The 13,420-nt window shown below is 28.7% G+C and overlaps 1 protein-coding gene across 1 annotated transcript; it reads right to left on the reverse strand.

The window, feature by feature from the left end:
- Positions 1–704: 704 nt before the first annotated feature.
- LOC131618023 (LOB domain-containing protein 9-like) lies at positions 705–1,519 on the reverse strand. Its single transcript, XM_058889292.1, has 2 exons — positions 1,038–1,519; positions 705–953 (listed from the first exon to the last, which is right to left on the reverse strand). Exons 1-2 carry the CDS (start codon positions 1,415–1,417, stop codon positions 821–823), a joined length of 513 nt encoding a protein of 170 aa, XP_058745275.1. The 5' UTR covers positions 1,418–1,519; the 3' UTR covers positions 705–820.
- Positions 1,520–13,420: the final 11,901 nt, after the last annotated feature.

Genomic DNA, 13,420 nt, shown 5'->3' on the forward strand with positions numbered 1-13,420 from the left:
TAAAGCACCCTATAGTTTCCTAATGCTTGTTAAAATCATTAATTTTATATAATATTAATATTTAAGGCCCTCTATTTTTAATAATTACTAAAACTCATAAAAAAAATCTAGAACACAAATTTGGATGAAAACGTATAATATAACAATATTGATTTTTAGTACATATGCATATTGTATGTCAGGAAAGATGGTTGGTAAATTATCAAATGAGTTTGATTAATTGTCTTTTAAATGATTTCTACTGCCTAAACCAACATTGATTTTCCACCATTAGATTGAGAACAAAACCCACTCAAGTGCTTATGTAAATAAAACGAGTTGTGTGATTATCTATCCTCATTTTTGTTGATGGTCGGCTTGCGGACTTTCTAGTGTTTTTTTTTTTTTTTTTTTTTTTTTTTGACAGAATGTGCTTTTTAGAACTGTCCAAATGGGTATAATCCATCATACCAACTCACCAGCCCTATACTTTAGTATCAGCCATTAAGATATAAACTATTAGCTAAGTTCTTTTATTAAATAAAGTCTAAAGCATACACAAAGTCAAAATAAAATTATTAAAGTATATAAATTAAGATACAAACTTTTTATTTGAAATACAAATTTTAAAAAATGGTTAAATATTATTATTATTATAATAATAATAATAATATTAATAATATTAATAATATTAATAATAATAATAATAAAAATAATAATAATAATAATAATAATAATAATAATAATAATAATAATAATAATAATAATAATAATAATAATAATAATAATACCATGTAATTAACTACATGGGTATCATCTTTCACTATTCAAATTCTCCATTTTACTTTGGGGCAAAGTCTTCATCCTCATCATATATCTCTAGTTCATTTTGTTCAATGATAGCTTGTTTTCCCTTTTCATCTTTCTTTAACTCTTTCTCTTCAATAACTTCATTTCTCTTGAATGCAATATTGCTATATGTACAAAAAAAAATATAGTAAAAACTCAATAAAATATTTGAATAATTGATTCTAGAAAATAAGACAAAAATAATATACCTTGATTCTCCTCTTTCATTGTTTAGATTTGTTTGATCCTTAAAATATGCCAAAAACTTCTCAGCAATTTCTACTTCATTCAAAGTAGAAGAAATTTGAGCATCCAACTCCATCTTATATCCCAACAATCCTCTATCTGGATAAAGTCTCCAAGCTTTGCCTTCCAAGAGAATAGAATTTGCAAGAGTTTGTCTTTGATGTTCTTCTACAGATCTCATGATTTTCCTAAGGTTAGTTAACCCAAAAAGACTTAGGACACTATGAAAATCATCACTCCTATTTGATGGAAAGTATTGGCCAATTTCACAATCATTACGACATCTTCTTCTCAAACGTCTACACACTAGACATGTATTTGCACCTCTATTCATTGGTTCCATTGTTTATATTTGACACACAAATAGTTATATTTATACATGAATATAAATGAGCATAATCTAATATAGTTTTATACATATGGAAAGTACTTTAATTGATAAGCCATATATATAAATTACTCCATCTAAATAAATAAAATTAGATTCTAAAAATTTAAGAATTTCTTTAAACAAAATATTTACCTTTTTCACCTTATAAAAGTTTTATTGATATTACATGATTATTATAGAAAAAGTTATGGTATTCATTATTTATTGATATTATATGATTATTATAGAAAAAGTTATAATAACTAATGAATTATTGTGTGTGCATGACATATAAAGAGTTGTGAAAATCAATAAATAAAATGAAATTGTGTCTTTATGACTATATATGAATATGAATGATGCAATGACACATGTCAACACTACTACAAAACACACAACTAATTCTGAAAGCAAAGTTGATTTAACTTCGATTACAGAGACGAAGTAACGAAGAACGTCATAATAATTTGTCACATGATCTCTTGATTTTTGAATAACTATTTATAGATATGATTTTAAAAAATAGTTATAACTAAATTAAAATTTAAGGGGACAACTATTTTGGTCCATCATAAAAAGTAGGGAAATGCTAACCAGTACCCTCAAGGCAATGATTAAGCATTCCAAAATAGTAAATTTATCTCGGTAATTTGCATATTTAATGCCTTGAAAATTAAAATATTAAACTTTTTATAAAATATTTTCTTTTTTTGGAATGTTTAACCATCGCCCTGAGGGCCCGTTTAGTAGCATTTAAGTTTATTACATTTTATGTTTATATAATTTTTGAATTTTTTTCAAAGCATTTTAATTAGAGTAGTTGTACACAAATTGTTGTGTTGGATAAATAAAGTTTCACCAAAACTTTATGTAGTAAATATATCATTGACCAAATATTCTACAAAATTGTCTCCATTGACATAAAAATACATGGCTTATGATGACTTTTATTTATGGGGTTTTAATAGCATTGGTGGAAGATATAAATATATAGTATTACTCCCTCCCTCCGTTTTTTATTATAAGTCGTTTTAGACTTTTCACACAGATTAAGAAAAATAATAATTGTTGCATGAAAATGAGAAATTATGAAGGTTTTTACAAAATTATCCTTCATTAACGACATGTGGAAGATAAATTTATATAATTGAAATGAAAGAGAATAATAAATATTTAAGGATATAATAGGAAAAATAGCATTAATTATTCATTGGAATTGTAAAACGACTTATATTAAAATACAAAATATATTTTTAAAACGACTTATAATAAAAAACAGAGGAGAAGTAATGTTTGAATCCTGAATATGGAATTGAAATCAAAATTATTAATTGTTTCAAGATGATATGCAATTCATAACAATTTATATTAATCAGCTTAAATGTTAAACTCAAATTTGGACTTCAATTAATATATCTATATTTTTAATATATACTAGGGTTTTTTTGAATAAACTATTCTTTTTTCTTGCCTCTCTTTTTGTACCATCTTTTCTCTTTTATGATATATTGCCTTATTTTAAAAAAAAAAAGGTTATGACTTATTTTTACTTGTTTCATTCATTATTTTGTTATCCGTGTGTTAATCCCGAGGAAATCCAACCACGTGCAACTATTGAAGATCAATGTTATAGTGACTTGGATAGTTGGATACTAGCCCACAACATTGAGATCAACTAGGCCAATGGGATAATTCAACATAAATTGGATTTTTGAAGAAGGGGTAATTTGTGGTTACCATGTGGTGACTTAAGCAAAAAAAAAATTGATTTGTTGGAACCAATCTAGAGGGGAAGATTCCTATATTGGCTACACAATTATTGGCAAGAATACTCTCAAGCTGAAGCCACACTTAAATCCATCTTTGCAAACACTCAAGATAACAACTAGATTCTCAAAATAACACCAATACTCTCAATCAGATGAAATTCCAAGTAGCCTTCTGATAGAGGGTATAATAATATTATTTATTAGTATTATTATTAATATTATTGTTATTATTATTGGGCTCTAATTATATTTGGACTTTAATTTATTATCCATTATAGATGTTATATAATGTAGTGTTTTTGACACATTTGGAATATCAAAGAAATCAAATAAAATTTATCTTTATTTCTTTTATTTTATCTTCTTCATAATTTATATTTTCAAGTTTTTAGTAGTTTTGTTAGGGTTCTTATTTAGCATCCTATCACCTTCCTTGCAAATCACCTAGATAGCACCAGAATTTTGATTCCTTATAGGCTGTTTAATAATGATAATGATGGAAACAAATAGTAGTTATCTTATTGTATTTGTTCTCTTCTATTTTATTTGTTTGTTTTATGTGTTTTTGTTTCATTTTGTAATCCTTGGTTTAAATAAATGAATGCTATTTTATGATACACCTAATTGCTCAAAATATGACATATGTGTTTTATGTGTTGTTTGGTGTATTTGTCTATTTGTTTATCTCATATCTTTCACATTTTTTTACAAAGAAAAAGAAGATAAGGATACTCTCAAAGGGTTAGAAAATACTCTCTTTATATGTGAAAGGGTTAGAGAATACTCTCTTTATATGTGAAAGAGAGTTAACTACTTCATTTGTTTTTCTGCATTACCACCTCCCTAAGATATGTGATGTCATTATAAAAGAAACTAAGATATGTGATGTCTGGAATAATATGGTTCTACATGTTATGGAGGTTAAAGCATTATGAGGTTTTCTTGATGAAAATAGAATAGGTTAAAGCTAATCATAAACATCATCAAATAAGAAGTTATCCAAAAGAAAATTTGATCAAATACCAATGTATGAGAGTAAAATAAGACAAACAAAATTTAAAAATCAATATCGAAAGGTGAAGGATAGAAAAACACTTAGAAATGGGGGGATTGAATAAGTGTAACTCAAAAACATGGTAGATAAAAATAATCAACACAGTGATTTTTATTCTGGTTCGTTGTTAACCAAACTACTCCACTCCACCCCTTTAGAGTGATTTACCTCAACTGGGGATTTAATCCACTAATCAAACTGATTACAATGGTTATCCACTTAGAAACCCTCTAAGTCTTCTAGAGTATCCTGATCACAACTTGATCACTCTAGGAATTCCTTTACAATCAATGTAAAATAAATGTTTACAAGAGTATAACTTGCTTCTAATAAAGTTGTAATCACAAAGTGATATTTCTCTTAAGTTTTAGTTCTTAACTCTCACTAAGATATTACAAAGTTGTGAGGTTGAAAATGAAGTTCTTTTTATTTTTCAGTTTGACAACGTTTCTGTTCTTTTGCGCAACAGTGTTGTTTGCTGCTTCTGAATGGAAGTTCTATATATAGACGTTGAGAGGAAATGACTGTTGGGATGCATTTAATGCTTTGCGTGAATAGCACAACGCTGCATTTAATGTTTCACACTTTTGTCAACTACCTTGAGCCATGTTTTTCCTGCTTTTACTGACTTTGCCTTTTGTAACTTCTAACATTCCTTTTGTCAGTTATAGATTTGACGTTATAGCCTTTCATCTTGTACTTTCTTCTGGACTCAGATTTGTAGATAACAACATTTGAATATCAGAGTCTTCAATTTTGGTGCAAATGCAACTTCTGTCTTCAGACTTTGAAGTACTTTGAGCGTGATACCATCAGAGCTTCAGAGCTTGTACTTCTGATTGCCATCTTCTGATGCTTTCCAGATCATGTTCTGAATCTGCAGGATCATTTTCTGATGTCTTGCCAGACCACGTTCTAATGAAGCCATCCAGAGTTTCTGGGTCAGTGCTTCTGAACGCTGATTTGTGCATACTCTTTAATACTTCTCCTGAAATGGAAAACGTAAAGGATTAGAGTACCACATTGTCTTATACAAAATTCATACATAATGTTATCATCAAAAAAAGAATATTGATTAGAACATTTCTTGTTCTAACAAAAGGAACTAACGACCTCAGGTACCTTGGTTCATCTATTTTGCCTCTGATTGAGTTTATTTCCTGGACCATTTCATACTGGTGAAGCTCGTCATTTCTGAGGCGCATTTGGCCTTCTATTCATCTCCGGCCCTGGTAGAAAGTGCCCACTATTGCAGAGGGGGTTGTCAGAAGTACATGTCTAAAAGTCATTTCCATCGGTCTAATTCTTCTTATCATTCTGGATTCCTCATCTATCTCCCGATGGAGTAAAAATGAAAGAGGATTTATATATTTTGTATAAAGTGCTCGGATATGAAGAAGAATTTGGTCCCGACGATTACTTTCCTTTCAGCAAAATAAAAGGAAAATAGATACTCACGCGAATTAGTGTGTCTGAACATTCTGCAAGACAAAAGCTCTTTGGTGAGCGCTCGACCTAGACGTGTGGTCCATGTGACTTAATGGTCGACGGATCTGGAGAGCCAGGCCCTTGACTCGGTATGATGTCTAGCCTTTGTTGTGCATTTTCAAGTAGATCTAGGGATGATGCATTCCGTGTTCCTCACCCCATTCTCGAACATATCCCAAATTTTGTCCAACGGTAACGTTGGACAGTACCCGAATAGGAACATCGAAAGGTTTCCCACTGGCTAGTATCTGGGATGCTTATTGCTTTGTATTCCTAGTGGATCCTTACTAGTTATCTAGTAGGTGGAAGCCCTAAGTGCATTCAGAGGAAATCCTATTATATTCGCAGGATGCACCTCGGTACTTGTTTGATGCCTGTTTGATGTCGAATTGGCACATATCACAGTTTCAAATGAAAAATATTGGATTTTCGCTTGGTCGGTGGTCTATAGGGCTAATGCTCGGTCTTCTTAGGGATCCGTTTTAGGGCCAGCATTAACCTAAAGGTGAGTTAGAGGTCATGACGTCCGCCGATGTTTTAAGTTCTTAAGGGAGTTGCATGCCTTTATGGTGAAGTTTTTGAGGATCTACTTCTTTGTTTCTTTTTTACGCTTGATATTTGACTTGTGGGGCTTGAATGACTATCCATTTTGAGATGACATAACCTTTCTTTGTCCATTATTTCATATGTCTTCACTGATAGGTCATCATGAGGATGAAACATTCAAATTGGATCAAATACTCACCTAAAGCTCAAAAACTCACCCAAACAAGTGAAAGAGACACCACATATTTACACAAAACCTTCCGGTGATTGATGTGTAGTCATCTCACTTATAAAATTCACAATCTTTATTTTTCCAAGCAATGTGAGTCATAGAACTCACACTTGTTTCTCAACAATCTCCCCCTTAAGTGTGAGTTCATCCACTATGCTCCCCCTCAAGCAAAAACTCTGTCATCCATATGCTTATACCGCCATTGATAGACACCATTATCTCGTTATGGGCACTTTAGCAGGACACGTCCCCTGACCATCATGTCGAGAAGATTTTCGACACAAGGGATTGGTCTTTTACTCGAACCGTCGACTTTGAAACCACTAATGGGTCATCATGAGAAGGAGGCATTCACATTGGGTAAAAAAACTCATTCAAATAAGTGAGAGATACCACATATTAATCCAAAACCTTAAGATGATAAGTGTATGAGTCCTCTCACTTATAAAATAATGTGAGACTTACAAATCACACTTATTTCTCAGTAATCATTATATCTTCAACTTTATTCTCACATTGTAAATAACCACTGTCATCACTAATCATGTTTGTAGAAGGAATATTCTTTAACTTGTATGTCTTCTCGCATGTTTGTAGAAGGGATTTTCTTTAACTTGATGTCTTCTCTCTTAGATTTTGCAAATCCTCTAAGAATTTCGAACTTGTGCATTTTCATAAGGAGAAGTTCACCCCACCATAAAAAAAGAAATGCCAAACTTCAATATAGTCATGACATGTACGTAAAAAATCACTTAAGATGAGGACTAATCTCTTCAAATGAAGGGCATCATGCACTATGCTATTTCTTTTTCTCACTTGATTGGAACTTCAAATCTAATACTATTTGGAGGCACGTAAACCTTTTTAACATTTCATGTGTGAATTAGGGTTTGGTTTTGTAGTATGTTTATCTCTAAGTTTTAGATTAGATTGGAATATCTATATGCCTTTAATTTTTATATTAGGTTAGTCTATACATAATTTGTTCTTGTATTAATTGGACCGTTCACTAGCGTACTATTGGATGGGTTTTTTTTAAGTTAGTCCATTACTATAACAAATATTAGAAGAAGAAGAAAAAAACTCAACCACTAATAGATTTTACATAAATTTTTCAGTTTAATCATCAACCAATTGAAGTGTAAATCATAGATACCACACATTTTATTTTATTATTTTAAAATAATATTATCTATCCTCTCGATTGAATTGACAATTGAGAAAAAAAAAGTTTTAATTAATCGTCATTCAAATTCTAATAAATACATTATTTTTTATTTATTAATTTTTTATTTATAAATTATTTTCTTAGTTGAGTTGGTAATAGAGGGAAAAAATTTGGATTAATCTCTTCTCGAATCCAAATAATTGTATATTAACGTCATTTTTTTTATTTATTTATAACTTACTCTCCGATTGAGTTCGCAGTCGAGAGAAAACGTTTTATCAATCTCTCTTTTCGAATCTCAACAACTTTTATCGTCTTTTATTTATTTTACTTTTTATAATTATTATAATACTAACTTATTCTTCTCTAATTTATTTTTAAAAATAATTAAATATTGAGACGTCTCTAAATGAGTTTCTTTTTTAAGAAAAATGAAGCATTTTTCTTTTCATTAAAAATTCTATCATAATTATATAAGGTATTTATTTTTTCAATATTAGAATAAAACATGCATGAGTTGTATTTGTATAATAATAGGATATAAAACGTAAATGAGTATACATAAAAAGAGACCATTACATTATATGTTTCTTAATGTGAAAGGAACACACATATCTTTCCATCAAAAATCTTAGTCTCCATACAAAGAATACTATAATAAAAGACTTGATTCTTAACAAACGTGAAGCTCTTGCTAACGTCTTCTTTATAAAATTAACCCTTCAATTAGGTTTCACATTCAAACAAATCCTACATTTATGATAGTTAAGAAAACGGTCAAAAAGAAGGAACTACAAAATTGAATGAAAAACTGAAAAAAAAACTAAAATATTATGTACTGATCAGTGAATCGAATATATATTATACAAATAATTCTAAAAGTTAATTAAATAATAAATAAATTAAATCAAAATTAAACTGAAGTTGAAAATGAAAATTGTTAAAAAAGAAATTAAAAAATTTTATTAAAAATTTGGAAAAATAATAATAATTTGAGTTTTTAACGAAGTGTCCGATTTTAAAAAGAAAAATATCATTTTTAATAGTTTGTTACGATTTGAAACTCCAAAATAATATACCAAGGCTCTGTTTGTTAAGACATATTTTAAGTTTATATCTTATAGCTTATAAGCTCATGTGATAATAAAAAACCTGTTTGATAACAAATTTTTCATCACGGACTTATAATTTATTTTACTAACTTTAAACAGTATTTTAGTTTAGAACTTATAGCTTACCATATTTTCTTCCACTTTTACCTTTACTATTTTAACTAAAGTTCACTTTTACTCTTTATAATTATTTTAGTTTTAAATAAATCAATTATGTATTAAATGCAAAAATACTAAATAATTATGTCATTTTATATTTATTAGCTAATTGAACCGCTAATTTTATCAAACACTTCAATTAACTTATACGCTATCAGTCACCGGTCATCAACTATAAACTATAAACTATCAGTTATTAGCCATCAGTCATAAGCTATTAGCTAATTTATCATTCAACTTTTATTTTTACCAAACAGAGTCCAAATCAAAATTTAGTTTAATTTAATTTTAACTAAATTAAAACAGCTCGATTCAATTTGATTTTGTTTAATTATATATATATATATATATATATATATATATATATATATATATATATATATATATATATATATATATATATATATATATATATATATATATATAGGGAGCATATCAAGTGAGAGCATTTTTAAATGAGAGATGAGAGAAAGAAATATCAACCATTGAATTCATCAAGAGGGAGAATGTTAATACATTAATGAGACTATTAATTTCTTTCTCTTGATGAATTCAATGGTTGATATTTCTTCCTCTCATCTCTCATTTAAAAATGCTCTCACTTGATATGCTCTATATATATATATATATATATATATATATATATATATATATATATATATATATATATATATATATATATATATATATATATATATATATATATATATATATATATATATATATATATATATATAGTTAGTCAGCTTTGTTTAAAATCTTACTAAAAAATGTTTATATTTGAATTAAAATATTAGGTTGTATGGAGTGGAAAAAGATGAGGAAAGGGATGAGGTCATGTGATGCACATGTATGTGATAGCAATTGGTAACATATGTACTTACTGGTTACAGCTGTATTCACAACATTCTTTCTTTCTATCCATCTTTCTGTTACTTACTCACTAATCCTACTATTCTTCTTTATTCAAATTCCAACTACTAATTATTTCAATTTCTTATACTTATTTCAGATAATCTTTTTTATTTTCATATACTTACTTCTGTCTTCATACACCTCCTATAGTCTTATTATTTATGTAGCGGTGCTATTATTTTCTTTTTCATAATACCAAAAGACAGCTGTTTTCTTTTTCAAAAGTTGAATTTTTTTTAGAAACTAAAATATTATATAGAAAATAAGATTCTGAAATTCTTTAACACATGTTGAAGTTAAAAAAATATTAGGATAATAAAAACATTAAATATTGTTTGACCAAATAAACAAAGTTGTACACATATAAAAGATGATCATCTTTAGAAAAGAGACATTAATCATCTTTTCATTATATAAAGTATGACAATAATTTGAAAAGGTTGATTATTTATATTAGAAATATTCGTAATATCACATGAATAAAAAGTGGTCCAACTAAAAGAGTCATATAAAATTTAATTCGTTCTGATCCAATTTAATTAATATAATTTAATTTGAATGAGTTTTTCATTAATAAGTTTAATATTTTAAAATATTATACATAATTAATACCATAAAATAAGATAAAATAATGAATTTTATGTATATATTACATGCAAAATTAGTAATATTATTTAATGATAATAGCTGATTATTTTGAAATATATATAATAAAAAATAGAGTAAATCAAACTGATAAATATTATTATCTAAATAAAAAATAGTATATTAATAAAATAATAATATAAATAAAATGTTTTTAATTAAATATATATAAATTTTGGTTTAGTTAATTTTAAAAAATAAATTTAAAATATGATCTAAGCGCTTTTCAAATAAAAAAATCTAAATATAATCAATAATGTTTAGGGTCTGACTGATTTGGTCTTGTAAAAAAACATTTTAGTTTTAAAAATTTAAAAATAATAAAATTATTTGATAGAAACTAAAATTGATATGTTTTGAAATTGATTCACAGAAGAGTTTTTATTAAAAGATAAAAACTAAAATTCATTCAAACCCATAGTCTTTGTTTTAATTTGGACATGTTTTGATTTGAATACTACATTTGGTTGGTGTGTAAGAAAAACATGATAGTTTCTTGATTAGAATAAAAAATATTGTTATATTTTTAAAAAAATATATTATATTGAATATTTTATTATTTTTTGACATAATTAAATTTTTATTTAATTACCTTTTAGGTGATTCACAAAATTAATTCTTTTTAAAACAAAGAATTTTTCACTTAAATATGAAGTTTTTCACTTGTAAAACATAATAAATTATCATATAGTATAATTTTTTGTAAAACTTTAAAATAAATTATATAAATTATACATAATTACAAAATTAATAAATTATTATTTATAAGTGTGAAAATGTCAAATAATTAAAATTATTTGAATTTAATATATAAAGATTAATAGTTAATAAATTGATTTGATTATGTGAATTGTTGAGGAGATCGTCTGAAGTGTCAGTGGGCTAAATATTTAAGATTATAAAGAGTTTGGAATCTCATAAAGTTATGACAGTGTGTTTTGTGATAATCTCAGTGCAATTCATCTTTGTAAGAATCAAGGTTACCATGAGTGGACTAAGCATATTGACGTGATGGTGTATTGAATCTAAGACATCATTGAAGACGACAAAGTAAAAATTAGTATGGCTTTTTGGCATCAGAGCTCCGGTTCATTCCGATCCAAGGAAAGAAGTATAATCGAAGAAGAAAATGTGATTGATTAGGAGGTGTGATCGTGTTAGCATTAGTAGAGGTGATTTAATCAAGAGTTAACACAAATTGAATTAGAGTTAGTTACGATGAAGTTCAATGGAAAAGATGCAGGTGTTGCTCATGCATCAAGAACTAGATAATGCATTGGAAGGAAAAGGAAGCTTCCAGCCTCGCTCAATGAGCAGGATAAATGAGAAATCCTAAGATGAACTCATAGTGTGATCATTCTAAGTTTGGAGGATGAGGTGTTATGTGAAGTTTCGAAGGAGAAAACAAGTGCCAAATTATAATTACAATTGAAGTCTGAAATCCTATATATGACCAAGACTCTATAAAATCGATTATATATAAAGCAACATCTTTATACATTGAAGGTGCAGTCGGGGACATTGATAAAAGAACAACTTGATGAAATTAATAGGATTATTCTCGAATTAGAGAATAAAAAATTAAATTGGTTGATAAGGATTAAACGTTATTGTTGATTCGGTCTCTTACCAACTCAAATCATACTCTTGCAGATACTCTGATCTATGGAAGAGATTATGTATCTCTGGAGGAAGTTCATGCAAACTTGATGGCCAAAGAACTGTCTAAGAATGTGGCTTTTAAGGGAGTGGATGTTGGGGAAAACCTAAATGCCATGGGAAGAAGTTCGAAGAGGGGGTGTAAAGGTAAGAAGTTAAGGTTGAGATCTAAGAGTGATTAGCTCGGGTTGAAATGTTTTAGTTTCCATAATGAAGGACATTTCAAGAGGGATTGTTCAACTAAGAACAAGAAAGTCAGAGAAGGGAGCAATGGTGCATCGGATGAGTACGAGAGCTCGGATGTTTTGGTGATGTTTAACACACAGGTTTTTAAGCACTCGGTATTGGATTCGGGATGCTCCTATCACATGTTTCTAGGAAGGGCCAGGTTCAGTTAGTACAAGGAACACTACATGTTATCTCATTAATAGAAGCTCGTCCACATCAATAAAATGCAAGACACTTTAAGAGCGGTGGAATGAGAAGTTGGCCAACTACAACAATCTCCATATATTCAAGTGTCTGACTTACTACCATGTTAACCAAGGTAAGCTTGAACCCCATGCCAATGAGAGTATATTTCTTAGATATCCATACGGGGTGAATGGATAGATAATATGGTCCAAGGAACTTAAGAAGTGTATCATAAGCATGGATGTGAAATTCAATGAAGATGAGATGGTAGACATAAAGGATTCATATGACAAGAATGATTCATAGGAAAAATGAATAAGGTCCAATGATAGGATCAACCCACATTGAGGTGAAGCCCACCTCAAGTGGAGCTGGACTAAAGCCAAAAACTAATCATTATGATCAGGAGGCTGATGTTCCTGATGAAGACCAAGAAGACTCTAGTAGTGACTCTTCCACCTACTAATCCCGAATAGAGAGATGAGGTTCATCCGACCTCCATCTTGGTATGGTCAAGAAAACCTAATCACGTATGTTCTATAGTTTACCATGTCTTTTACAAGTGAAGACCCAAAGACATACGAATAAGTTATCACTTGGAAAAAACCATAAGGAATGACAACTATCCATAGAAGAGGTGATGATCTCCTTGTACAAAAATCAGATATGGTAGTTGTTACCAAAGCCAAAGGGAGCCTGACTTGCGGGATGACGTGGTCTATAAAAGGAAAGAAGAAAATACTGACCAGGAGCTGCCTAGGTTCAAGGCGAGGTTTGTAGCAAAAAGATTTCCACAAATAAAAAAGTTAGATTTC

Source organism: Vicia villosa, linkage group LG7, assembly GCF_029867415.1.
Source record: "Vicia villosa cultivar HV-30 ecotype Madison, WI linkage group LG7, Vvil1.0, whole genome shotgun sequence".
Classification (NCBI taxonomy): domain Eukaryota; kingdom Viridiplantae; phylum Streptophyta; class Magnoliopsida; order Fabales; family Fabaceae; genus Vicia; species Vicia villosa.

What these genes read in the sequence shown, in the direction of transcription:
- LOC131618023 (XM_058889292.1), bottom strand. Translation starts at nt 1,417, where the DNA reads ATGGAACCAATGAATAGAGGTGCAAATACATGTCTAGTGTGTAGACGT. An exon ending in AATGAAAGAGGAGAATCAAG is followed by an intron (nt 954 to 1,037) that starts GTATATTATTTT and finishes TTGTACATATAG; the next exon opens with CAATATTGCATTCAAGAGAA.